Here is a 26,904-nt window from a genome sequence, read left to right as displayed (position 1 = left end):
TTCTACAGACAGCTGGAAGTAGCCTCATAATCCCAGGCCCTGGTTCTCACTGGGGTCTTCAACAACCCTGATATCTGCTGGAAAGACAACACAGCTAGGCACAAACAGTCCCGGAGGTTCCTGCAGAGCATTGGTGCCAACTTTTTGACACAGGTGGTGGAGGAGGCAACGAGGAGAGGTGCGCTGCTGGACCTTGTACTAACAAACAAGGAAGGACTGGTTGGAGATGTGAAGGTCAGGGGCAACCTTGGCTGCAGTGACCAGGAGATGGTGGAGTTGAGGATGCTGCGAGGAGGAAGCAGGGCAATGAGTAGCATCGCAACCCTGGACTTGAGGAGAGCAACCTTTGGCCTCTTCAGGGACCTACTTGGAGGAATCCCATGGGTTGGGGCCCTAGGAGGAAGGGGGGGGTAGTGTCAAAGAGAATGGTTAATGGGGTGGGTGCCCTGGTGACGAAGGATGCAGAGAAGGCAGAGTTACTGAATGCCGCCTTTGCTTCAGTCTCTACTGCTCAGGCCAGCCCTCAGGAATCCCAGACCCTGGAGACAAGAGAAAGTCTGGAGAAAGGAAGACTTTCCCTTGGTTGAGGAGGATCGGGTTAGAGATCATTTAGGCAAACCTGACACCCACAAATCCATGGGCCCTGATGGGATGCACCCACGAGTGCTGAGGGAGCTGGTGGATGTTATTGCTAGGCCACTCTCCATCCTCTTGGAAAGGTCATGGAGAAGAGGAGAGGTGCCTGAGGACTGGAAGAAAGCCAGTGTCACCCCAGTCTTCAAAAAGGGCAAGGAGGAGGACCCAGGGAACCACAGGCCAGTCAGCCTCACCTSCATCCCTGGRAAGGTGATGGAGCAGCTCATCCTGGAGGCCATCTCTAAGCATGTGGAGGACCAGAAGGTGATCAGGAGTAGTCAGCATGGCTTCACCAAGGGGAAATCATGCTGAACCAACCTGATAGCCTTCTATGGTGGAATGACTGGCTGGGCAGATGAGGGTGACAGAGCACTGGAACAGGTTGCCCAGAGAGGTTGTGGACTCTCCTTCTCTGGAGATATTCAAAACCCGCCCGGACATGATCCTGTGCAACGTGCTCTAGGTGACCCTGCTTGAGCAGGGGGGTTGGACGCAGACGATCTCCTGAGGTCCCTTCCAACCTCAACCATTCTGTGATTCTGTGGTAGAATCACAGAATCACTGTAGGTTGTCTGTTGCTTCTGTATACAGCCATAATAGAGTAAATTTGTGTGTAGAACACAGTAATTGCAGTAGTGAGGGAAATCTAAATTTTGAGAAAGTGCTGTAGTAGGTAAGGCACCATCAAAGAAAAGTAGTGAGTGGCTGGAAAAAGAGTGGGGGAGTTATTTTGCTCTGAGATCCCTATGGCCTGTCCAAGGAGTCACTGTTACTCAGTTTCAACTGCTGTCTCTTTGATAGGTGTTCTCCTCCCTAATGCCAGTGCTGCAGGCTGTTGAATCCTTTGATCCCTGGTGGAATTGGCAGGGAAAGACAATGATAAGGAGTACCATGCGTGACTGAGGTGTCTAAATCAGCTTTTTTTTATCTGGTTCTTTGGCCCTGCTGCTGCCACCCCCATCCCTATCCTGAGCCTGAGTCRTCAGAAGTAAGACGCTTGATATTTAACGAAGATGAGGTCTCGATAAAACGTGGTGGATGGGCCAATTTTAACACAAGTGTAACCAGCTTAGTAGTATGTTGCATAACAAACTGAAAAGAGCTGTTAGCCTCCACCAGGGTAATTATACTGATTGCATCTAGGCTAAACTACAGAAAGGTTCCCTCTCCACAGCTGGCCCTGATACAGGGTGTCCACTCTGTGCAAGTCAGGATCTGGAGCAGAGCTGAATCCTCCATTGCACCCTTACAGAGGCTTTGGACAGTGAGAGGAAACTGACAGGTTTCTGAACCTGTGACAGGTTCAGAGGTGCCAAGACAGAGTATTTTAGTAGCTTTTGTCTCCATGTAAAGGATGAATTCCTTGAGCCGGTCCAGTTTTTCTGGCTGTCGTGGCAGCACTGGGCTTCTTTGAGGTAGCTTGTAAAACTGGCTGCCCATTAGATCTCACCTGGGACTGCTGCAAACAACTGTATCTGAGGTCTGTGTGCTGGGCTGATTGCTGCCTTCTTTGCACCAAAGAGACATGTATCTATTAGTTCTGAGGACTCATTTTGATGGATCATTTTTCAGTAGCTAGAGGGCTCTGAAGGACAGTCTTGTTTCCCTGGACATTTTGGTTAAAACACTGTAAGTGAGCGCATTCTGTCTTTTGTCCAAGGGAGCCAAGGGTATCGTCACTACCAGCTATTCTCATAGACAGTGGCCTGGTTTGTGGGTGACCTGCAACTGATGAAGAACAAAATCTAGGAGACTGGTAGCAGGGGTCCTGCGTAAAGGTTCATCAGCTGCAGCAAAAAAGTCTGTTGTTAAATCTTGTGCTGGAGCTGTGTGGGAAGCAGCCAAAGTTCCTTGTCTTCTGTGGCACCTACGAGTTCTCTAACAGGAATTTGTTTTGAGTGACCGCAGCCAGGTGCACCAGAGGTTCCTGGATTGCTGTTTAGCCTCAGCGTCCCTGTTTCAAATAAATGACTTGCCTAATTGTCAAGGTCTTTCAGATTAGGGCTGACTTTCTGCTTCTGTGGTGACATAGCAAGGTCTTTCTCTTGTATTAATTTGTGCAGTGCTGCCAAGCTTCTGCGGGGCTTCATCCTACAAGCTGTGCGCTGTCTCAGGGCCCTGTCTGGTTATGGAGGAACTACTGGGCCCAAGACTGCAAAGCTGTTAGTGTCTTTTTCACACCAGGCTACCTGCTGCTGTGAAGAAAAGCCCTTGTTGGGCTGTACAGGCCTAGCTTTGGCACGAAGATTGTCAATGACTTTTTCCAGCTGGTGGGTGATCAGTTATCCTCGCTGGTATTATTAGATCTGTCAGCTGCTTCCAGTAGCACAGACTGCACAGTGCCGCTGCCTCATCTGCAGATCCTGCTGGGCAGGCTCAGGGCTACCCTTCGGTCATTCTCTTCTCCCTTTCTGATCTCAGCAGGTAGCTGTGTGACAAATGATCTTCTGCTAGAACAGTTGCTAGGTACAGCTGACCCACCCCTGTACTTTTACCCACCCCTGTCCTGTTCAGCATTTGTATAAGGCCATCGGGGAAGCCACAGAAGAGCCGCAGGGTGCAGCGTGCCTCGCATGCAGATGACCCACCTATGTGTCTCCTGTCATACACCCTGGATGATGCAGTTCAGTGCCCTGGGCGGTGTCAAAATGGGATGAGGAGGTAGACAGAAGTCAGATGTCAGAGCCGTCGTGCTGACCCAGATTGAGCAGGCAGCAATGATTACATGTTGAAAGGGAAAGCAGAGATAACAGCTGCCCCTTGCAATAACCGGCAGTCATGTCAGCAGCCCGCTTGACCTGTTCCATGTCTTGCAGTTTCTGGTTTTGGATTAGACCTTTCTGCAGTTTTACTGTCCCCTCTCCCCCCGACTACTATGGGATGCTCAATGCACCACCTTGCTTACTGGTCAAACCTTTTTATGGGACTGCCTAGCTCTGATGTCAGCATCTAAACCAAGGTGCTGGCTGAGTCCTAGGACTCCCCTAGAACTGTTTTGCTTGCAGCACAGGCCCTGTGTCCCTGCAGCATACCATCACAGCAGTCTTTGGGGCCAGGCTGCTCAGCTGGATCCCTGTCATATGAACAAGGACATCACAGCTGTCAGTGTTCTCTGCAAGTGCTTCAGGGCCACAGTTTCATGGCCTGCAAGGTCTGCTAATTTTCACTCTAAATAAAAGAATGCATGTAGTATGCTCCTGACCTGTTCTTCCAGGACCATCTAGTAGAGCATTCAAATATGTTAGGTGATTACTTACCGCAGTCCAAGGCTATGCCCCTCAGTGGCCGTGCCTTTCTGAGCAGCTTCTGCTCACTCTCCTTCTTGCATCAGCATGAGTGCCAGTATGAGCACATCACAGCAGCCACATGGTGAACTGGAAGAAGAACTGATTCAGCTGTGGACACGGGGCAAATTTTTGCAGTGTTTTTCTTCCAGGTCAGTTTTCCTAATCTGATTCACTGTATGGCCTTACGCTGACTGGTGTGCCAGCACAGAGGTAAGGCTGTCATGGGAATGAGCAGATGTAGAAGGCATCTGCTGAAGCAGTACTGCTGCAAACTGCAAACATGGGTTCAGAGCATCTGCTTCCTGGGAGGGAATTCCCTATCCAGTCTTGCACAGTGTTTTGCTCCATGACTACTTTTAGCCATGCTAACATATGCCATTTGCTTATATTCAGCTCATCAAGTGATCTGGAGGACCTGTCACCATCATTATTTGCCACCCCTTCCGTCGCATGCAAGTTATTTTTTATTTTGGCTTTTAGATAAAAATGTTACAGTATTCTCTGGACTGGTCCTTCAATATTGCATATAAACACATATTCCGGTATGATTCCTTGTTCAGTTTCATCTCATGACTGATAATTGACAGTTTTTTAACCCATTCAGCATGTGCTGTCTTGAAAATTTGTTTCACTTTTTCAGCAAAGTGCTGTCTAGTATGAAGTTATATACCATGCTTAAATCTGTTAGATCAGCACACTTAGTTTTATCAATCAAAAAGAGCAGGAGTTGAGCTGGCTTGGCAAGATCTGCTTTCTGTAATCCCATGTTAATGGACATTAGCTTCCAGTCCTTTTCATTTGAGAATCTGTAAGTGCCAGTCTTCTATTTTTTTGTGCCAGGTCTGTAATTTGTCACATTACCTTGGTTTTCCCTCTTAAGTTCTCATTAAAAGTGCTAGTGTCACTCCTGTTTCTCTTGAATAATTTGTTTTTCTGTGCTCTTCCAGCTCTTTGTCCCCACTTCTTCCAACTCTGCATTTTGGAGAGCTTGGTTAGAACATAGCTCAGTCTCCCTGTTTTCTAGATCCATAGCATTGAACTTTCTGCAGTGCTATTTTATCAGCAGCCGTTTTGCAAGGTTGATCCCCCTTTCTGCAGACACATTTGAAAAGTCTTGTCTGCTGTTTCTTTCTCTGAAATCTCACCACCTCTTCACTTCCCAGTATGTTCCCTCTGTCTCTCCTTTCATCTCTTGGTCTGTATCCTCTGCTGAGCTCATGGGTAGCTACTTCCCAACCCTTCTCATACCTTCCCTCCATCCCCCCACTCCCCTTCCTTCACAGAGCTTTGCCCATGTGTGCATTGCTTCTCTTCCAGCCCAGCTGCCTGTGCAGACTCTGGCTGGAAGAATGGGAGGGAAACTGGGATGTACTATCAGGGAATCAAGAACTGACTGGCTGATACAACTTTGCTGTAAAAGACCTTACCCTTGTAGCCAGCGGGGAGGGAACACACTTGGCTTTCTTACGTTAATCTGTAGCCATAGAAAAGCCTGCAGTGTGCGGAGGGGGTCTCGAGCTCTGCTCTGCCCACTCATGCCAACCCTTCTTATGCTCCTGATAGAGAATGGCTCATCCAGCGCAGGGTGAGGCATGCTGCTGGACCGTTCAGCAGTACCTCCATCTGCCTGCATCCTGTCCTGCTCCCCTCTCTGCCTCTCCTCTGTGGTTGTCATTTAGTTTGTTTCTCAATTTCTAGTTCTGATTTTCCTTTCCTGTGACCTGTGAGCCAGAGTCCTATGACCTAGGTAGTTCTTTGCCTCTTGCATCAAAACATTAATTACTAAATTGATTTCTTTCAGCTTGAGCTGCACTTAATGGTCCCCCTTGCTGAGCTGAACTACAGAAATTCACAATCCTTCACTCCATTTCAGCTTCTTCCTCTCCTAATAGCATCTTCTTGGGTTGGGAAAAATCATCATTTCATGATCACAAAAATGTCTTCTGTGCTCTGTTGTGTACTTGACAGTATTTGTTACTGAGCTACAAGAATGTTTTTGGCTTTTAAGAATCCTTCATTGTGGGCACTCAGTTTGTGATGTTGTCTTTCAGTCTGAGTTATCCCCTGTGCTCTCTGCCACCTGGTGTTCTGGGCACCTTTCATCCATGCCTTGCACACACACATCTTCCTGTACCAAGGTGACTATCCTGCTGATCAGGACCCCGATCTTCCTCAAAGGTTTATCTCAAGGCTGTGGCATCTCTTTGTCATTGGTCTAGAACACATACTAGGATACATAATACTCATTTTTTCTGCTGCTCATCACGTCATTAATGCTCTGTGAGAGTGTTTACATTCACCAAAAGCTTCCATTTCCCCTGCTCCTTGTTTATACCTGCACTTACATGAGAAAACAGAGCTTTCTAGGTAGAATGGGCCTAAACACTTGGCTTAATGGCCAAAATGTACCTAAACTCCCCTTTGGAAAGCTTATAGCGTTGGCCAAACCTGATGGGTAAGAACTCTTTGAGGTTTGCCAGGGATCATCAGCAAATCCTGCTGTTTTGGAGATACAGCCTGCTGGGCAGTATAAGTGACCTCGTCAGCAGTCTGCTGGCTGACTTTTCCTTGTCCAGATTAGTTCTGGTTTGTGTCCCTAGATTGCCTCAGGATTTCAGTTGCTCAAGAGCAACCTTTTGCCGCTGAGAGTACCAGCCTCTTTAAGTGACTTCTGCTCTCTTTCAGGGGAAGAAGTTGCCCTGTACTGTGCCAAGTATCTCCCCGAGATAATCAAGGACCAGAAGGCCTATAAGGAAGGCAAACTGCAAAAGGTAAGAATCTAGCACTGCCCTGGGGCAAGTGTAGGCATGAAAGCAGGAAAAAGCCTTTGCTAGGTACCCAATACTCATGTAGTGCCTTGTCCCTCCAAAATGCCTGCCCTGTCTTCCAAGGTTGTCTCTGTTTGTTTCCCTTCCTCATCTCTGGGAGGTACACCAAGTGTTGGTTGTATTTTCAAAGATAAACTGTCTGTTTTCTCCTCATGGTGGTTTTTTTGTTTTGTTTTTAACTTGCAGACTGTTGTTCCAGCTAAGGATTTTGTTCTGTTTTCCTTAGCACTAAGCAGCGTGCTGTTGAGGCATGGTGTTCATGTCTTGCCTCCACCAAGTGAGCCTGCTATAGTAATTCTCCCTCATAGTAGTAATGCCTGATCTGGCATCTGGTATCCTTTGGGTTGGCACAGGAATATGTAGCAGTGGTTGAGAGGAATGCAGTCCCTCTAGAAGCTTCTGTTTAGATCCAGATTGAGGATAGCCTACAAAGCAAACTTAAATCAGTTTGTGGCTCTGGCTAAATGGCTAAGACCCCCAAGTGTTGTGCTTTGTTGATCCCAAGCTGGCTGTGCTCACTGACTGCGATGAGTCTGTCTGCTGAGCAGGAGAGTCTGTGTGCTGAGCTGTTCCCTGCAGCGGCTTTGAATGCTGTCCCATCTTGGGCCCCCATATGGTCCGTGTTCTGGAAGACTTGACCACACAGCATGACTCACAGGCATCCTATAAAGAAGATGAAATTGTGCACACCTCTGTGTCTGTGTTTATATGTAGGCCCTGGAAGATGCTTTCTTAGCCATAGATGCCAAGCTCACCACTGAGGAGGTGATTAAAGAGCTCTCTCAGATGGCTGGGCGGCCCCAAGATGACGAAGATGAGAAGGAGAAAGTTGCTGATGAAGATGATGGTAAGTCAGATGCCATGGAATAGACAAGACTGTACCTCCAGGCCGGGGATTAAGAGCAACTGGGCCAGGTCGTCTTTAGCAGAAGGGTTTGCTGTCGAAGTTGCCCAGTTAAATTTCAGCTGAATCTGAGCGTGTGTGTGCACCCACACGCGCACACCCCGCATTGTCTGTTGTTTTGGGTGGGTACTAGGGGGAGTCTGATTCATTTGGTAGCTTAATCCTATGAATAGTAAACCAGTTTGTCACAGTTCTTCATAGGGCTTCCTCCACAGGGTGCAGAGCTCTAGGATGTGTCAGAAATCCCTGAGCTGGAAACTGGACTAAGTTGTGGAAGTGAAACAGTATGATGTCCCCTGTTTAGCTCTCCTGGGCAGGTGGTAGACACAAGCTGCAGACAGGATTGTGTTAGATTCCTGTCTCTTTTCAACACTTTTTTTTTATTTATTTATTTCAAAAGAAGCAAACGTGCTTTCCACCAGGAAATACTTGCCAGATCAGGAAGCTAGCTAGGTGAATCCCAGGGCAGAATCCTCTGCTGCTTCCAGCTGAATATCTTGTGACTAGCCTTGAAGCAGATGTAAAGGAATGCTGTCGCCTTAAATGTGTCTGTCTGAAAATGCTGAGTTTGTTGGCCCTCACTGATGGGCACGCTGATGGGCACAAAGTTTTGTTTTTTCTGTTTTCAGTAGCATTCTAAATAGGGCTGTTTCTTTTTCTTTTTGTATTAATTAGCAAAGGAAATGATAACTGAGAGCATGTCACAGGGAAACAATGGGACTTTACCTGATACCAATGGAGTTTCTGATCCTTGGTTCATAGTTTAGGGAAAATCATCCTTTTTTTCTGTCTGGTATCCTTCTGGGGAGATGATGCATTCACTACCTAAAGCTATTCTATCGTCTGTTTGTCAGTGTCTAGATTACAGCTGTTTGGGATCCCTGAGCCTAAGGCCTGTGGAGCAACTGCTGTAATGAAAACTTGTTCTCAGTTGCAATATTAATGAACAAATCCGCACATGAAAGCGGTCTGTTTGCTTCCCCCATGGCTCGTTTGAGCCCGCACTGGTAAAATATGAGGCTCTTTGCCCTCTGACTTTACCTCCAACTTAAACGCTTCTGTGCTGCCTACAATCAGTCAGATAGCATCAGAGGCCTGAGGCGCTAGGATAACTTGCAGATTGCATGTATCAGCAGCGGTTAGAAGCCATTTCCTCTGCCATTTGCATATTGTTCATCTGCAAAGCCTGGGAGCTCTGTGGGACCATGCAGGGCTGACTGTGTCTGGCTGTGCCTGCTAATGATCAGCATGTTGAGCATTGCTGGAACACGTTTGCAATAGCAACCTCCAGCCAGGGCAGCTCACTGCTGAACCCAGCATGTGCTGCACAGCTGCTGCTATGGTTGTGTGTCCTGCTTTCTGATCCTCTTTGCCCTCRTCCCCCTCCCCCTTTCCATTTTTAGTGGATAATGAGGAAGCTGCTCTTCTGCATGAAGAAGCCACAATGACCATTGAGGAGCTTCTCACGCGTTACGGACAAAACTGCACCAAGAACCTCAAAAACAAGTCCTTAGTTCCACCTGGGGAGAGCGCTGCAGAGGGGACAGGCAAGCAGCATGATGGGGAGTCAAATATGAATGGAGAGGCTGACCCAGGGGAGCTAATCGACCACAAGGAGAGGAAGAATGGGAAGCCAGATGAAGAAGTCACGGGTATTTCCTCCACCTCAGACAAAGCCAGCACTGGAGGCAACAGCCCTGCTCTGCAGAAGCCTGAACTAGGCAAAGGTGACGAGGCCGTCACCTCTTCTACTGGGGAGGCCGGGCCCTCCTGCTCCTCTACGGGAAAGCCCCAGCGCACAACCAAATCCAAATTTTTTGAGGACAGTGAGGATGAGTCAGATGAGGTTGAGGAAGAGGAGGAAGACAGTGAGGTAGGAAACAGCACTGGGAAAGAATGGCCTTCTGCCTGGGCAGGAATGCATTGCTTGCTGTGGTGCTTGAGCTACAAGTCTCTGGCTCATCCTAGGTCTGTCCTAGGAGTAGGATTTTCAGGCTGATACTTTGAGACCATCTCATGGGAATGTTGGGGATTGTTTGGACAACCCTGAGGGAAACATCCTCATCTCTGCAGCAGCCATGATGGATACCCCTGGTCTTGCTGCATGTACTGTCCCTCCATTCACTGTGGTAGTTGAAAGCAGCTGCTCTGTTTGTAGACATCAGGTGTGGGAAAAACCTGCCAGGTCATCTCACTCTTATTCTGGGGTGAATTTATCCTCTGTCCCTAGGATGGAGGGACCAGTTGTCTGGGGAGGGCACTGGTAGTGTCCTGTGTGATTCCTAGTGGTATATCTCATTTCTTGCAGGAATGCAGTGAAGATGAAGATGGTTACAGTAGTGAAGAGGCAGAGAATGAAGATGATGAAGATGACACCGAAGAAGCTGAGGAGGATGAGGATGAAGAGGAGGAAATGTTGTTACCAGGCATGGAGGGGAAAGAGGAGGTGCACACCCTGTTCCTGTGTTCTGCCCCATAGTGTGGAGTGAAGAGCATGTAGGGGGGCTTGGCAGGGCATTATTTCCCTTTGACCAGGGAAAAAGTCCCTTTTGTTTTCCTGAGGCTGAACGCGGCTGTTGACAGCCTGAATTTGCCCTTTACAAAAGGCTGAGGAGGAGCGGGGATAGTGCATGGACCTGGGCAGCAGGTTGAGATCAGAAGAGGTTGACCCCACTGCAGGGTTCGTTTAGAAAACACTGTGGAAGGTGGCATGGAAGGGGAGCACATGACAGTAGTGGGACTGCTCTGCTGGCACTGCTGTTCTCAGGCAGCATGTTGCCTTTTGCCTGGCTGAGGCTGTGGCTTGCCAGCCCATGGCAATGCTGGCCGACAGACCAGGGATCCAGGACCTCAGGGAAAGGACGCTGCAGCTTCTGAGGTGCCAACTTTCTCTCTTTGGAGAGAAGTCTTGGCTTGCAGAGTGGCTCCTGCTTGACCTGGGGTGGGGCTGGAGTTGCTGCATTAAAGCTGAGGATGCAACAGGACATGTTGAACACAGGAGGATCCTGAACCATTGACAGTCTGTGAGGCTAGAAGGGAGGTGTCACTCCACCATGCCTCTCAATGAACACACTCCTACTGTTCCACACTTCCTCGGGCTTCCCTCCGTCACCCTGTGTGTGCCTCCGGAAAGAGAGGGTGAGGTGGAGCACCTCAGAGTCTGGGGCGCTGCTGGGCCAGTGATGGCTAGTGCTTGTTCCCTTATGACCTGATACAGAGCAATAGAAAGGGGTTTCAGCAAAACAATTTGTTTCTTGCAGCCTGGTTCTGACAGCGGGACAACTGCAGTCGTGGCCCTTATCCGGGGCAAGCAGCTCATTGTGGCTAACGCCGGAGACTCTCGCTGTGTGGTGTCAGAAGGCGGCAAAGCTGTGGACATGTCATATGACCACAAGCCAGAGGATGAAGTAGAGCTGGCCAGGATAAAGAATGCTGGTGGCAAGGTCACCATGGATGGCAGAGTGAATGGTGGTCTCAACCTCTCCAGGGCAATTGGTGAGCAATTCTGGGGGTGAATGCTGGCACGCCTGCCCTCAGGGTGCTTTGGCCTGTTCATCCATGCTTCCAGCACTCGCCCACCTCAAAGTTTTAGGAGCATTTTTAATTGGATGATGCCTAGAGCCTATTGAATATTTGACATGGTGAGATTTCAGTCTAATTAGAGAAAAATTACCATGAATTTCCATGTTTACTGAAATTGACAGACATCAATGGAAAGAGCAGCATCTGCCAGGCTCCAGTGCAGGACACAGTGTGTGAGGACTCCAAGGCTGTTGTGCTCATGGCCAGATTGTCGGAGACCACCTCAAATAAATTGTCTCAAAATGGCTGTTGATTTGTGAGCAGGGAGGATTTTTCCCTCTACTGCTCTCATTAGGAGGCTGTTCAAGGACCTTGGTATGCTGCTTCTTGAGGACCTAACTTTATACCAGTTTGAGCCCATTTGTTCTTGAGCCATACTTGCCCTTTAATTGCATAAGCTCCATTTTCCTCCTTCAGGCAGCACCTGACTGCTGTTGGTACTCATCTTTCAGCCTCTTATGAGTAGCATGGGAATAATTAACAGCTCAGGAGACTGGGTATGTCTGTGAGCAGCCAAACAAGGTCTTGGCCCAGTGAATGGCCTCAATTTGAGCAGATGAGATGCTGGGAGGCATTAAGAAAAGGGCTGTGAATGACACCAAGAATATACTAGAAAATACACAGGGAAGGGAAGGAAATGTCAGCAACTGAGGGCCTGAGTGGAGACCTCTTGTGCAAAAAGACTAAAAACATTGAAATAATTATCAGGGGAAAGTGATTAAACACTTTTAGGAGGGAAACTGGGAGTCTGTTTCTCTAGGGAGACACTGGCCTTTCTGCCTTCTAGAAGTCCTTTTCTGGGATGTGACTGTAGGTGACCCTGCTAGTCAGAGCTGAGGATCAGTTTTCTCAAGTGAACTTTGGCTAATGAGGACTTGGGAAGACCAGGCTGTGTGGGCTGCCAGGTAGGGTCTTGCACTGAAACATCTGGATAATGAGCACCTGATGTTATGACAGCAAACTCAAGCTAGTGCTGGCGTAAGCTGCAAATCCTACTCCAAGACGTGTCCTAGAGGATAGCTCACCTCATGAGTGATGCCGCAGGATCTCTTAGCTGGCATCAGATGCCATGTGCTGGCCTGGGCTGGCCGCAGAAATTGGGGAAGTGGCACTTGGTTTGGGGGGAGGAGATGCTGAACTGGGAAAGGCACCTCTCTCCTGTCATATGGTAACAGTGTGTTGGCTCACCTGAGCTGATGCCTTGGATGTGTGGCAAATTTCCCTTGATCTGGTGCACCCATGGCCTCATCTGCTCTGGCTGTGGGAGTGCTAGCGCAGATTCTGCTGGGGCTGCCCCTTGGCAGGGCAGTGTTTCCTGCTCTCCAGGGGTAGGCAGCATTGCCGGGGCGAATCACAGCAGAAAGTGATCCTCTGCTCTGCTACAGGCGATCACTTCTACAAGCGAAACAAGAACCTGCCTCCAGAAGAACAGATGATCTCTGCCTTGCCTGACATCAAAGTGCTGACAATAAATGATGACCACGACTTCATGGTCATTGCCTGCGATGGAATCTGGTGGGTAGTGTGGGGGAGCAGCTTGCCTCTTGGGCACCACTACCCCAGTATTTCTTCTGGGCTGGGCCTCAGGAAGCCCCAAGGGTCCTGGGTGCTAATTAGCCGTTTGTTCCCCATACCCTCAGAGAGTTAAGGTGGGCCCCTGAGGGGTTGTTCCTAACTGGAGGGACATGACCGTGTGCTGAGCTCTGAATCCTCTTGTTCCTCACTGCACACAGCCTTGTTCCCATCAGCTCCCTGCCACAGCGGGGCACTCTCAGGACAGCACAGTGTGGGAGGGAGTCAGGGAGCATGGCGTGGCTGCTCTCTCCACTAGCCCCTCTAATCTTTCCACCCTCTGCAGGAATGTGATGAGCAGCCAGGAAGTGGTGGATTTCATCCAGTCCAAGATCACCCAAAAGGATGAAAATGGAGTCCTGAGGCCGCTCTCCTCCATTGTAGAAGAGGTAAGGACCAGAGCCCACCCCACCAGACTCTGTCATCCCTTCAGCTTGCTGTGTTTCTGCATCCCAGCTTCATGCCTGACTCCAGCCTCCGTCTCCATCAGACTGGTTTGTTCAGTGCTTGGGGTGTCTGACAGTGCCTAGGGCTGCTACCCTGATTGGTACAGGAGTGGAGATGCATCTGGATTCTGGGACCCAGTTCCTGTGGCGCCCTGACTGATGGCTCTGATCTCTAGGTGTCTGTCAGACAGGAGTTTCTGTCCGCTTTCAGAACACCAGGGCTGCTGGGGCTGTTTTTGTCCCTTGCTGGGTTGCAGTCAGTATGGGATTTGAGCCCAGCACACACCACTCTGGCATGGCAATCCTAAGCTGCTGTCAACTGATAAAATGGGCCCAATGTCTCAAGTCATTCAGAGTGCTATCTCTGTGTACTCTGCTAACTTGTCCTGTCCTGTTTCTCCTCAGCTGCTGGATCAGTGTTTGGCTCCGGACACCTCAGGGGATGGCACTGGCTGTGATAACATGACCTGCATCATTATCAGCTTCAAACCCCGTAACACGCACATCCCTGCTGAAAGTGGGAAACGGAAACTGGAGGACACGGCAGCACCAGCAGAAGAGAATGGCAGCGATAACAGCAAGAAGACCAAGCTGGAATAGCAGGCCTGGCACAGAGACTTTGCTGTGCGCTCACCAGACTCTTGTTTCTTAAACATGCTGAACTCAAGACTCCAAAGTCTTGTCCTTTTTTTAGCCTTAGCAGAGGCCTTGTTTGTCCGTGTCCCAGTTGGGGGGTGGGGGGCGGGTCTGGTTAGCAAGGGCATGTCACACTGTTCATTTGTAACCATTCCAAAGAGTGAGCCGGGGCCGAGCTGCACGCGGGAGCCACTGCCAGCCACGGCGCAGGAGCCTGCCGCAGGTGGCAGCCTGTTAACACAGAGCCCTGTGGTTAGAAGGATATCCCCCCAGTTGTTTCCATGTGGTTGTTGCCATTTCTGTGCCTGTGACTTTTTGTTTGGAGGGAAGAACTTTTTCACTGTTGAGGTTTTTTAATCTGCACCCCGATTATTTAAGGCCCTTTCTGTTTTTATTTGTGAAACAATCTAGTTGTGGTGCTGCTGCCACACCTTGTTCTGTTGTACACTTTCAATCAATACTTTTTCAAACTAAAAGCCCAGAAAACGTAGCTGTACTTTGGTCCTTGGTTATTTCCTGGAGGTGGGGGGTGAGGAGGGTGGGCCTGGGAAGAGAATGCTGGTCCTGGTGTCTCAGGGTGCTTTGGGGTATTGGCTGCTGCTCAGGGTGAGAAGTTGGCTTCTGCCATGTGATTGCAGTACTTGGGCCCTGCTGCCTCTCCATTTAGCCTGAGATGGCTCAGCTGAGCACAGACCGTTGCTTATGGAGCAAGGGAGAAGTCTCTGGAGCCAGTTTGTGTCTGCTGCACAGAGGTGTGGGCACTAGCCACAGCCCAGAGCTAACCTGGCTGCACGATGCTGTACAAAGCTGTGCACTGTCTTGGAGGTATGCGAACAGGCAGCTCCTGCCAGGTGTGCTGGATGGTGTAAAGCTCATAGGGTGTGTGTCAGCACTGCTGCTGCTCCTGCAGGAGTGAAGTCCCTAGGCTAGAAACTGCAGCTGGAAGTCACCTGCTACTCCCTGCTGAGGAGTCCCTTCTGCTCTTGCCTGGCATAGTGGGAACACAGGTGCAGGTTTGCAGGCATGGTCACCTGGCACAGCTTCCTGCAGCTGTTCTGGGGCTCCTATGTCAGAGGTGAGTGCCCTTGGCAATGCCCTTCTTCCATGACAAGGTTTCCTGCTTTATAAGTGAACTCTGACCAGCTTGTCCTGGCCAGCTGTTTGGGTCTTGCATGCTGCAATTCAACCTGTCAGTGCCTCGCCAGGCTGGACAGAGCCACCTGCATCATCTTTTGATGAGCTGAGTCCTTCCCTGGTGGCCTGGTGCTAAGCCCCTTCATTCAGTGTCTCACTAGTAACGATGTGCCCAGGACTGGGTGGTTTCGGTCCCTGCAGCATCAAAGCTGGGCTCCTGCAACTGTGCTTGGGAAATCAGCGCCGCATGTGTGTGTAGGTTGTGCAGCTGGACCTGCTGCTTGGTCTCTGGGCAGAGACACCCACCCCGTTGTTTCTGTGCTCAGAAGCTGTTTCTGGATGAGCTGGTGTTTCCCCTGGAGAGGTGCTACCAGAGTAAAACCCTACAGGAGAGGGTTTTTTGCGCTGGGAGCTCTTTCCAAAGGCAGGTTTCATCACTTGTTGGGGCATCTCTCATTTGCTGCCAAATGGATCTGTCTCAGGGTATCTCCAGATAAGGGGCAACTTAGCACCTGGCACTTCTTCCCTGTGAATGTACAGGTGCACTGGCCAAGTTGCATTCAAATTTTGAATAAATGGACTGAATTCTCATGGGAACAAGGAGAAATATTTTTTCCAGTCCTGAAATCATTTGCCATTTCTAGTGCCTCTTCAATTTCCATGCACCCTTTTAGAAGGGGGACAGTAGCGATGTTGTAGAGCCTCCACATCAGGGGGTAAATCCTGGCTGCCCTGAGCTGAGCCTCTGATGACTGCGTCACCCTGGACCGAGTGCCCAAATCTGCAATGCCCTCAGCAGCTGACCTGTGCCCAACGCTCAAGGCACACCTTTGCTCAGCAGAGTTAAAACTTCATCTGTCTGAAAGGAGTTGGCTGGTCACTGTCCAGCTGCTTCATTCCTGCTATGAGGCACCAGCCTCCGGGATTCCTGTTTTCAGCTTTCTTCCTGGTGACTTTCTTCCTGATGATTAAAGAAGCTTTTGATATTGGACTTAGCACCAGTCTCTGTGGAGCCCCGCTAAAGTGGCTCTGGTTAATGGTGAGTTCACATTAGTAATTTGTATTATGTTACCAGTTTTTGACAGTTTACTGTGTGGTCTGTTGATACTTTATTGTGTCAAATTTTAATGAGAATGCTTTGTTATGTGCTATATCAAAGGCCTTTATGTCTACAGTTATTTTATTAACCTAGTAAGTCTGTTGAAAGAATAAAATTGGGATATTTTCTAAGACTGACTGTTAGGTTACATGATTAAAGGCTCATCTCCATAACACAGAGGAGTCAAGGAACCCCAGGAACCTCATCAGAGCCAAAGGAGGCTCCTGGCCCTGCTGCCCTGGGTGTTGTAGGAGGACAGTTGCCCCCAACTGTGTGTGAGGCCACTGCGGGGCTGAGGGCAGAGGCTGCCCCCATCGCCATGCCGCCCGTGGGGCCACTGCCTGGGGGGGGGCATTTGATGGGATGTCAGGAAGGGCTGTGGAGCCAGCAAGATGTCCCTGGGGATGCTGAGAGGAAGGACCCAAGGCCAGATCGGGGGCATTGGGAAGGCCCAAGTGTGGGAAAAGGGCAAAACAGGGACTGGTCACCTGCAAACAGGCTGGTGGGTGCCTGTGACCATGTCCTGCATGGTGAGATCCTGCAGGTTGTCCCATCTCCCCATGAAACCCCATTTCTGGCTAGTCTCCTGTGCCCAGCGCAGTGAGATCCTGTGGGCTGTCCCATCTTCCCATGAAACCCCGTTTCTGGCTGTTTCCCTGGCGTGGGGCGCGYGTGTGTGTGTGTGTGTGTGTGTGTGTGTGTGTGTGTGTGGGCACCAGGCAGACTGCATGCTGGGCCCAGGGAAAGGCTGTGGGACCATGGGGGGGGGGGGCAGCAAGGGCAGAGGGGCAACAGGAGACAAGGGTTCAAGGGCCAGCTACTGGATAGACTAAGTGCCTAAGGCCAGTTACTGCAGGGGTGCATATATATATATATATATATAAAATATAAATTTTATATATGCACACACACACATATCTGTGTGAGTATAGCTAAATAAATATATCTACGCGCACACACACACACTCTCTCTCTCACTCACTCACTCACTCACACTTTGCACTAACGGACCCTCATCCTGCTCAGCCACAGCAGGGATGAGGACAAGGATGCAGGTGCTGGTTGTGTCTGTGGTGCTCTGCCTCTGGCCAGCACCAGTCGCCTTGGCGTGCCGTGTGCCTGTGCCTATACACAGCGCATGATGGGTGCCTATGGGGCCTATACGCTCAGCCTCAGTGGAGGCTGGAGAGGGAGTACAGCAAGCTACCCACTATCAGTGTATGCATGCATATGTGTCCCCATGCTGTGCTGGCAGTCACAGCTGCCGTGGGCAGGGCTGAGTGGGGCCCCATGCCCTGCGCCAGCGGGACCAGACCAGCTCTGGATCCCATGCACTGCACATGGCCTTGCAGCCAGGGCCTCCTCCAGCCAGGCAGGTGCCACACAGCCTCCAGCACTGGGTTCTGTCCCGCTTTGGGGCCGATGCCCATCACAGGGAAGCCCCTTCATCCCCTGCCATGTGCTCTGCGCTGACAGGGATCCAGGTGGGTCCCATCCCACAGCACCCACTGTGCTAAAGCCCCCCCCCCCCCCCCCCGGCACAACCATCCTCACCCCAGCGCTGGGACCTCCCCTTGCCCATGGCACAGCAGTGAGGGGCACTCAGGGACACAGGTAAACGTGGCTGCAGCTCACCGTAGTGAGACCTGGGCTCTCCCCAGCTCTGCCCCAGCAGAGTGCACGGCCTTGCACCCTCCTGGCGCCCCACAGCTCTGGGCCCCACTGCAGCCATTCCGCACCACACACGCGACCTCGGCCTGCAGCCAGGTGCTGCTGGTCTCGCTTGCAGGCATGATGTTGGGGGCACCCTTGAATCGTCTCATTTGCTTGCAGTGCTGGCTGAGGCACTGCAGCACCATCCCGGCTGTCTGCCCTGTGCCGTGCTGCTCCTGCAACCCCCAGGCTCAGCTTGCTGGGATGTTTGCACAAGGACACATCCCCACTCTCCCCCTGCTCCCTGACCCTGCTATTTCCCCCTGCCCCCCCACCCCAGCCCCAGCCCCTACTGCCTGCACCCATGTGGGGCTGGGCCCATCCTGACCCTGTCCCACAGTCACACAGGCCCTGGGACCCCCACATCCCCCACCTGCCCAGCGATCCCCTCCCTTGTGCAGCACTGGTAGGGATGCACCACAAATAGGGCCTGCTGCTATGGGGCTGTGCCCTTTGAGGGATGGCTGTGCTGCAGGACACGTACCCTCGGCAATTAAATTTATTTTCTAGTGGTGCCAATGCTCAAGGCTGCCTCTGCAGAGAGGGTGCATGGAGCTAGGTGCACAGCGCCGGTGGAGTTGAAAGCCCTGTGAGCGCCTGCCCAGCTGGGGGCTGGCCCAGATCCAGTGCGTGGGGTTTGCAGTGCCCCCACCCCGGCGCCCAGCTCTGCCCTGGGAGCGTGTGGGATCCTCATGTCGGTGGTGGGTGGGAGCCCAGAAAAGGGCTCTGCAGTCATGGGGTCTCCCCCCCCCCCCYCCAGTGTGGCCCAGGCCTCAGCCACAGTCCCCCTCACTCTGCTGGGCCACCCACTGCGCTGCACCCGTCGCTGGTGCCACCTAGGGAGTCCCCAGAGAGACTTTGCCCCGACAGGGCGCTGCACAGGCTCTGCTCGCGGCCAGGGTGTGGCACTGCTTCGATCTCCACCTCCACCTCGATGTTGACACCTTCCCTGCAGACAGACACGGGTTAGGGCAGCARCCCAGGACCTTGCTGAGTCCCTGCCCAGCATGGGTGGGGGGAGGCCGCTGGGAAAGGGGACGGTGTCTTTGGGTCCCTGCCCACTGGGGCTCACCTGTGGGACGCGTCCTGGCCCTCGCTCAGCATGCTCCCTGCGAGGGCCACCGTGCTGGCCGACTGGCTGTCCTGCTCCTTCCACACGGCCCCGTGGCGCTGGCTGCGACTGCTGCTGGGGAGGGAGGCGGTTGTGTCCGGGACTCCGTCCTCAGCCCCCCGGGGGCTGGGCAGCACCGACCACAGCTCATTCACTGGCAGAGGGAGAAACAGCACTGAGCACCCTGCCCCCAAGGACAGGAGCAGGGAGCAGCACCGACCTGCAGGCTCTTGACAGGGTTTGGAAACAAGCTGGTCCAGACCGTTTTAGGCAGCACCTGCCTCCCCCCAGGACCAGTGGGTCACTGTGTCCCACCAGCTGCAGCCTCCCTGCCAGGACAGGGGTTTGCACGGTACCTCCCAGGGCAGAACAGGGCCCTCCAGCCCCGGCAGGACACGGGTCCCCAGCCCCAGAGCTGTCACAGCCACAGAACCATGAGCAGGACCACAGGCTGTGCAGCCCCATGCAGGGCACAGGCCAGCGGGCAGCCAGCAGCGCAGGACTCACGCTTGGTCAGGTTCTCCAGCTCCACCATGCCAAGGTCTCCTGGCTGGCCGCGGCTGCCCCCACAGCCCCAGCGGCTCCGACACAGCGACAGCACCACGACCCCATAGACATAGGTGAGCATCAGGGGCACACCGACTCCTGTGGGCAGATGCACGGCTAGTGCCCGGCACCTGCTGGCATTCCCCCCCCGGCCTGGCCCCCGTGTGCCCTCCTGGCACCCCAGCTCTCAGACAGCCCCTGGTGAGATGCCCTACGGCAGCCCCAGGCCCAGTCTCTCTGAGACTTGGGCAGGGCCCCCCAGCCCTGGCCAGCGGCACTTACCAACCGTGATGGCCATGATGATGGGGGACACAAAGAGAGACAGGAGGACGCTGCTGGTGACAGACAGGCACTGCTGGCACCTCGACAGGCTGCTCTTCCGGCTCCGGCCAAGCACCTTGAGGAGAAGTGAGAGCGGGTGCAGGGGTCCTGCAGAGGAGCTCAGCCCACAGGCCCTGTCCTGGCTCCCGTGGTCCTGGCAGAGCTCCAGCCGGAGCTGCAGGTTCCCGGACACCCACTCCACCTCCACAGCAGCAGACCGTTATGATGGCACAGCCACCACAGTTCACGTGTCCCTGGAAAACTCCCCCAGACCTGCCTCCTCCTCTCACCCACCCGGGCCTCTACCTCTCCAGGCCAGGACAGGGATCCTCCCTGGGGGAGGGCATTGGGGCCAGCAGGAGAGAGATCCCTGCAAGGAGGGACTCTGGGGAGACAGGGATGGCACAGTGACATGTTGCAGGCAATGGTGAGCGCTGGGTATCCACCCGGAGACACCAGGGCTCAGCGGAGAGTGGGACTACAGGGACCCCAGGGCCCCTTGCCAGTACCTTCCTACCCATGTAGATGGGGATCCCGATGGTGATGACAGGGACAGCAACGCCCGCCACGAGGGAGATCACCATGGGCGCCCCTAGCACCATGCCCAGCTGCCACAGGATCTTCCGGGTCCGAGACCAGGGCCGCTTCCCCCAGAAGGTGCAGCCGGAGGGGCTGTGAGGACAGAGCGGGGCTGGCCCAGTGGTTCCTGCACCGGGGCAGGCAGACACCAGCACGGCCTGTCCCTGGTGCTGGGGCGAGACCCACGGGGCAGCGGGAAGCAGCGGCAGCGCCGCCTGCCCACGAGCTGCCCTCACCCCACGGGCCGCAGGACAAGGTCAGAGCCCAGCCAGCCCCGGGCACGGCACTGACCCCATCCCGCTCCTCTGCTCCGGCCACCGGCCTGGGGCCTGGCCCGTGGGGCACGGACGACCCACCCGGCGCTACGGCTCYGCCAGACCTGGCAGACCAGCAGTATGGACCCCTCTGCTCCCCCCGATGGACCCTGCAGCCCAGCCTGCCCCACAGCCCTGCCTGTCAGCAGGGCCTCCCTGTCCCCCGGCTCCCCCAGCCAAGCCCCACAGCTCCCGGCAGAGCCCCCAGCCCCAGCCCAGCCCCACGGCAGCTCCCCCAGCCTCACAGCAGCCCCAATGCACTCCTCGGCTCCTAGCAGGCTCCTCACCCAGCCCCACAGCTCTCAGCAGCCCCCCAGTCCCATGCTGACCTCAGGAAGTGCACGTCGGAGATCTCCCGCAGGCAGAGCCAGCAAAAGAGGCAGCCACAGACTGTGCAGTTCATGCGGTTGCAGCTCCCGTCATTGATCTTCATGATGAAGGCACCGCAGCGGGGACAGACCTTGATGTCCTYGGCCTCTGCTGGTGGGGGAGAGGAGATGGGATGGGTGGGATGGGGTAGGACAGGACAATCTCCACACACCGTGCTGGGATTGCTGCCCCCCGCCCTCGCCCTGCCAGGGTCTGTCGGGGCAGACGCCGCCTGGCACTGACACAGGTGCCAGGGTGAGCTGGGCACCACCAGCACAGCAAGGCCCCGCTCCACGTCCCCAGCTCGAGCGACCAGCACAGGGGCTATGCAGCCCCACGCAGAGGCAGCTGACGGGGACCACTAGGCCGTGGCTCCGGAGTCCCCACGAGCAGGAGAGGTCGAGACGAGCGGCGATGCCATGCGGCAGTGCCAACTCCCTGCCCTACTCACTCCCCCCGTGGGCCAGGGTCTCACCATGGGCCGTGTCCTCCTGGCGGACGAGCTGTGCYGAAGGGGTGGCCAGGCTGGGGGCCCGTGGCGCCAGCTCGCAGGGGCCGTCGGGGTGCCAGGGCTGCCGGCAGTGGTAGCAGAACTCGGTGCCGCAGCCCTCGCGCTCGCAGATGAGGCGCGGACACTCGGCACAGCCATAGGCAATGACAGCGTAGCTGCGGGGAGAGTACGGTCAGCACGGCGGGGGCCGACGGTCCCCACCACCCCGTCCCCATCCCTGGCACGGCGGCCCACGCAGGGGCAGGTCCCCGCTGCGCACTGCACTGCAGCAGGGGGCTGCAGCCAGCACGCGGGAGAGCCGGGTGCCAGCCCCACCAGCTCGACTGCTGCAGCAAAGCCCTCCCCACGCAGCACCCGCCACCCCCCTGGGGTCCCATGCATCGGCCCAGCACGGATGGGCCTGCGGGGAGAGCTCTGATCCCAGCAGGTAACGCAGCAGCCCGATCTCTGCAGCCGGGAACCGCCGTGTCTCTGAGCAGGCGCAACCACACGTGGGATCCAGGCAAGAGGGGACTGAGCCTGGAAAAGGCTTACAGGGCACGGGCAGTCTGCTGTACACCAGCTCCCAGCTGGTGAAGCCCATCGCCTCCTCGGGTGCATTTCCAGAAGTGCCCGTGTGGAGCAGGGGGGCCCCCACACCGTCCCTGGGGCCCCGGCCCTGCGCGAGGGGCCAACCAGTCACCTGCAGTCGGGCGCAGGGCACCAGCGGGTGCTGGGGTCGGCCACGAGCAGCCGCCGCAGGAGGAACTCCTCGTACTTGTCGCAGAGGACGGGATCGGCCAGGAGGCGGTGGACGTCGGCGGGCTGGAGCGCGGCGGGGCAGTGCGGGCAGGCCACCTGCACGCGGCTCTCGCTGACAGCGATGCGCAGGTACTGCTCCAGGCAGGCCCGGCATGAGCGGTGGCTGCAGGCCAGTGTGGGGAAGGCCTCGGGCGGCTGGGGCAGCAGGCACAGGGGGCACTCCACCAGCTCCCCGTCCTCGCCCAGGGGCAGCGCGACGTGGATCTCCTCAGGGCCCCCTGGCTCCGGCTCCGGAGACATCTCCTCGACAGCCTGCGGCTTCTGCCCAAAGAAGCCCAGGACGCAGAGAGGCCCAGGCACCTGCGTGGGCCGCTTCATGGTGGCACCTCAGGGCAGGTGCTGGCAGCAGAGAGACGCCAGCCCCAGCGTGGCCCCATGGCCGGTCAGCTGGGCTCCTACCTGGGCCTTACCATCCCCACAGGCAACGGCTGAACCATCTCCCACCACAGCATCAGCGTCGCTCAGCCTGCAAAGGAACCACACGTGAGAGCGAGCTCTGGGCCCACGGACGTGGGAGCGGGCCCTCAGCACCCGTGAGACTCCCCTGCCCCACAGCACCAAAATTGAGCTGCGGCAACGCTCCCCCACCTCGCCAACAGGCCCTGCTGCCCTGCCAGGCCCAGGGCAGCCCGCAGGGATAACACCCCGCAGCCCCAGCACAAGGCGAGGCAGAGCACAGCACTCCCCACAGCCCCTAGACTGGCCCAGTACCGGCCGGCCAGCCCTGGGCGTTTGCGGCATCAGGGCCAGCCCTGCCAGCAGCGCCCTGAGCCCGGCACAAGCCCTGCAGCACAGGGACCTGTCTCCTGCCCCAGATCCTCCCTCCTCTGATGGGTCATGACCATCCCCTATGGCCCACGCTGACCCTGGGCCACACAGCCATAGCCTGTCCCCAGCCACCTGCATGCTCCTGCGCCGGCTCTGCTCTGCTCGGCCCAAATTCCCTTGTCTGGGAAGACAAGTCTTTACAACGAAGGTGGCAGTGAACACTGTGACAGTCAGTTTGTAGAAAGGACTTGATAATTAATCACACATCTTTATCACCCGAGCCTCCTCTGCTCTCCTCTCCAAGGAAAGCCAAAGCTTTGACTTTCTGCTGAAGTTTAAGTGCTCCAGAGCCACAGACAGCCTGTCTGGAAGCCAACACTTGTCACTGCAGGCGCAACAAGCTCCTCAGCCCGGCCTGCGTCAGGAAGCCCCTAGCAATGGCTAGCTGGAGGTAAATCAGAAAGCTCGGGGCAAATCAAACCTGCCCTCGCTCACTCCTTCTCCTCAGGGTTAGCTTACAGCAGAGCAGGGAATGTCTCACTTCAACAGAGAAATGGTTTCCTCCACAAAGGTTCAACCCTAAACCACCCTGGGAAGAGACAGCTCCTGCCATGTGCCCTGCAACCCAGGACAGCAGGACCTGAGGGCTTGCGGGAAGCGACAACCTCTGACCAGTGCTTTCCTACGTTCTGTCACAAGTGCGAAACTAAACCCTGCATCGCCCAAGCAGCTGCACAGTTCGTAAAACAGACGACGGAGCCAAACGACCCAAGTGCCAGTTAACTAAGTGACCAGGAGCCCAGGAATTAGGAGCCCAGAAAAGAGGAGGCAAATCTCTCGCAGTCAGCTCACATTCATCTGGGGTCGCACACCACAATCCCTCCCCACTCCAGGGCCAGTCACTCCACCACGCTGCTTGCGCTGTCCTTCTCCACACCCCATAAAGCTGCACCCCACACCTCACACCTCCACGGCACCACTGCATCCCCCCACCTCTAAGCGTCTCTGCCGGGTTTTTGCCTGTTAGCACAGCCAGAACAGCAGACACACTGGCACTGAAAGAGGCAGATGTTAGTGATGACTCAGGCAAGACCAGGGAGTTTAATAACATCTGCTCTGCTGGGAATGAGCGAGGTGCCGCGCCGTGTCACCCCGGGCAACAAGGCACTTTGCAGTGAGGTGGTAACTGAAGAGCCTGTGGAAACTTGGCTGAAATTTGATTTAAACAGTTGTTAGGGAGTGAGAGGTGCTGCAGGAGGCGAGGGGAAGGAAGGCACTCCAGCAGCACCGAGGGCAGTGGGACGGGAGCAACCGCTGCTGCCACCGCAGGCTTTGCCTGCAGGATGGCAGGAGCCAGAACCGTAGCGGCAGCGACAGCTGCACCGACGCCGCAGACACGGCACATCTGACCCGCGGAGTCGCCCCAGGAGGAGATGCCCCGTGTCCGTGCGGCTCCTGCACCAGGGCTGCAACACGCTGCCTGAACAGCCACGGCTGCACAGCACCGCGACAACCACCGGCAGGGATCAAACTGGCCCCTCCGGTACCTGTCAATGGGGAACCATCGCTGACGACAGGGGGTGACGTGGCTCCCCGGGGACCACCGCGAGGCCCAATGCCTTCGACTCCCTCAGCGTCCTGGAAATAAACAAAACGTGTTCATGAACAGCCTCAGCGGCGGTAACTCACGGCATCACGGGGCAGCCGCACATGCCAAGGACACTCGGACACATCAAACAGTGCTCTACTACCAGAGCCACAGAGAGAGCAGAGCAGGGCCCACAGACGGGGACCCGCTCTGGGGCAGGGATCCAGGCCTCGGGGGGGGACCACGTGAACGGCCAAATCGGGAGCAGGGCTGCTGCCCCCGACACACATCTCTGCACAACACCAGGAGAAACTGTGAGCTCCATCGCATGGGGGCCCATCGCCCACTGGCCCTCCRGGGAGCACCAGGTGACAGGGCTTGGCTCTGTGGTCCTCGAAAGAGCCGTGACCACGAGCATCGGCCTGTTAGAGGTAACGGCTGGAGAGGAGCCACGGCCCTGCCACGATGCCCCACCATGGGGCCTCTCCTGGGCCTGCGCCACGGCTGCCTCTTCTCTCATGCCCAGCCGTGGGGAGCAACCCAGCAGCAGGCAGGGAGAGCAGCATTGCCTGTGGGCGTCATCCCAGGATCACAGGGTAATTCAGGTGGGAAGGGGCCTCAGGAGGCCTCTAGTCCAACCTCCTCCCCAAAGCAGGGCAGCTCTGGGGACAGACGAGGTTGCCCCAGGCTTCATCCAGTCGAGCCTTGAAAACACACAGGGATGGAGATGGCACAACCTCCCTGAGCAACCTGATACACGGCTGGACTCGCTGCGCTCCCCAGGGATCCTCAGCCGCTCCTGGAGATCAGACCACGGGAGGGCCGTGAGTGCCTCTCTGCACTCCTAACGGCCCCAGATCCCTCATCCAAGGCGAAAGGATCCCAACGTCAGAAACACCACGATGGTGAAGGACTCCAGCACTCTCACTCACTGTTACCCAAGTGCCCTCCTGCGTGTCTGCACACCCTGCCCTATCGTCCTGCAGCGACACGGCCTCTTTGACCACCTGGGCCCTCTCTGCCGGCGTCCCCAGAGCCTCCAGAGCTCTGCAGGAGCCTCTCTGTGCCAGACATGGGAAAGTCGGGTCTCGACCTCTGCCTCCAGCAGCTTGTCTCCACCTCCCTCCTCCAGTCATCCTGCCTGGACAAGCTGCTTGCTCATCCCTTTCTCTCCTGCAAGGCATTGCTGTCCACTGCAGGTCTGCCAGGGCGCTGCAGAGCAGGGCCCCATGAGCCTCGGGCTCCTTGACGCTGCGCAGACCCCTGACCTCGAAAACTGCCTGGCAAGAATCCCCTGCGCCCCGTCAGTGCCGGTCCTGCTCCTGCTTCACTGGACAGAGCGGGTCCCCCGGCCAGCGCTGCCCCTCCTCCACAGGGCCGAGGGCACGCAGGCAGCCACCAGCTGGGCCGCAGGTGCCGTGGCCCTGCGCAGGGCTCTGACAGATGCCAGCACATGACTCACCGAGCTCCTTCCCTGCTCAGGGGGCTCGCGGGGCGTCCTGCAGCTCTCCAGCAGCCAGGATTGGGGCCGTGCCTCGCTGCGCAGCGGAGGAGCGCGCTGTGGCTGCCCTTGGTAGCGCACAGGCACAGAGACAATCAGTGCTGGGGCGCGGGAGCGGCGGCAGCCAGCCCCACAGAAACAGACCCCAGGGCGGCCCCCCCCCAGCTGTCCCCCTGCCCTCGCAGCCCCTCATGTCCCCGTTCTGGCTGTCTCCTCACGGTCCCATGGCCCTGCCCTCGGGGCCTCACAGTCCCGATAATGCCACGCGCTTGCGATGTCCCCAGCCAGGAGAGCTGCAGCCGCCACCCAGAGCTGCTGCCCCCGGCCCCGCACTGCCACCTCCCCCCGCCGCTCCCAGCCCAGGAAGGAGCCAGGCTTGGGGAGACCCAGCCCCTGCCCAGCCAGCGCCACGGGGACTTGCCCCGGCTCTTCTGGCCACGCGGCTGCAGCGACCACGGTCCCCCCAGGCCCCCGCCCCGGCCACAGCCCCGGGTTCCCTGCCCCAGCGCCAGGGAGCTGCCCATCCCCATGTCCCTGCCTGTCCCTGCCCCATCCCTGGGGAGCTGCCCCCTGTCCCTGCCTAGGGACCCTGCCCCATCCCCGCGGACCCTGCCCCACACCCAGAGAGATGCCCCATGCCCCTGCCTACTCCTGCCCC

At 55.6% G+C, this 26,904-nt stretch overlaps 2 protein-coding genes across 7 annotated transcripts in view; one reads left to right on the top strand and one right to left on the bottom strand.

Moving 5' to 3' along the window:
- Window positions 1-14,381, top strand: part of PPM1G (protein phosphatase, Mg2+/Mn2+ dependent 1G) — a 26,345-nt gene extending 11,964 nt beyond the window's left edge. For all 3 annotated transcript variants that reach the window (XM_026090041.1, XM_026090039.1, XM_026090040.1), the window contains 8 exons: window positions 6,609-6,694; window positions 7,466-7,598; window positions 9,059-9,528; window positions 9,964-10,101; window positions 10,916-11,150; window positions 12,623-12,752; window positions 13,096-13,198; window positions 13,661-14,381. In XM_026090041.1, coding sequence (XP_025945826.1) covers window positions 6,609-6,694; window positions 7,466-7,598; window positions 9,059-9,528; window positions 9,964-10,101; window positions 10,916-11,150; window positions 12,623-12,752; window positions 13,096-13,198; window positions 13,661-13,855 — 1,490 coding nt within the window. In that variant the 3' untranslated portion in view covers window positions 13,856-14,381. The remainder of the gene's footprint in view (window positions 1-6,608; window positions 6,695-7,465; window positions 7,599-9,058; window positions 9,529-9,963; window positions 10,102-10,915; window positions 11,151-12,622; window positions 12,753-13,095; window positions 13,199-13,660) is intronic.
- A 3,937-nt stretch (window positions 14,382-18,318) lies between these two features.
- Window positions 18,319-26,386, bottom strand: LOC112977567 (E3 ubiquitin-protein ligase RNF19B-like). 4 transcript variants are annotated; one of them, XM_026090059.1, is made up of 10 exons: window positions 26,208-26,386; window positions 24,705-24,795; window positions 22,271-22,855; window positions 21,553-21,743; window positions 21,038-21,185; window positions 20,325-20,487; window positions 19,777-19,891; window positions 19,456-19,593; window positions 18,910-19,102; window positions 18,319-18,786 (listed from the first exon to the last, which is right to left on the bottom strand). In XM_026090059.1, the coding sequence occupies exons 3-10, from the start codon at window positions 22,705-22,707 to the stop codon at window positions 18,627-18,629; spliced, it is 1,545 nt and encodes a 514-aa protein (XP_025945844.1). In that variant the 5' UTR covers window positions 22,708-22,855; window positions 24,705-24,795; window positions 26,208-26,386; the 3' UTR covers window positions 18,319-18,626. The 4 variants fall into 4 exon arrangements, with proteins under 4 accessions (XP_025945844.1, XP_025945842.1, XP_025945845.1 ...); XM_026090057.1 differs by having other exon boundaries at window positions 21,038-21,188; window positions 26,208-26,385; XM_026090060.1 differs by lacking the exon at window positions 19,456-19,593 and having other exon boundaries at window positions 21,038-21,188; window positions 26,208-26,385.
- Window positions 26,387-26,904: the final 518 nt, after the last annotated feature.

This window comes from Apteryx rowi, unplaced genomic scaffold (genome assembly GCF_003343035.1).
Source record: "Apteryx rowi isolate R43461 unplaced genomic scaffold, aptRow1 scaffold_847, whole genome shotgun sequence".
Taxonomy (NCBI): Eukaryota; Metazoa; Chordata; class Aves; order Apterygiformes; family Apterygidae; genus Apteryx; species Apteryx rowi.
Note: the sequence above shows the minus strand (reverse complement) of the source record. Positions and strands in the feature narration are given on the sequence as shown.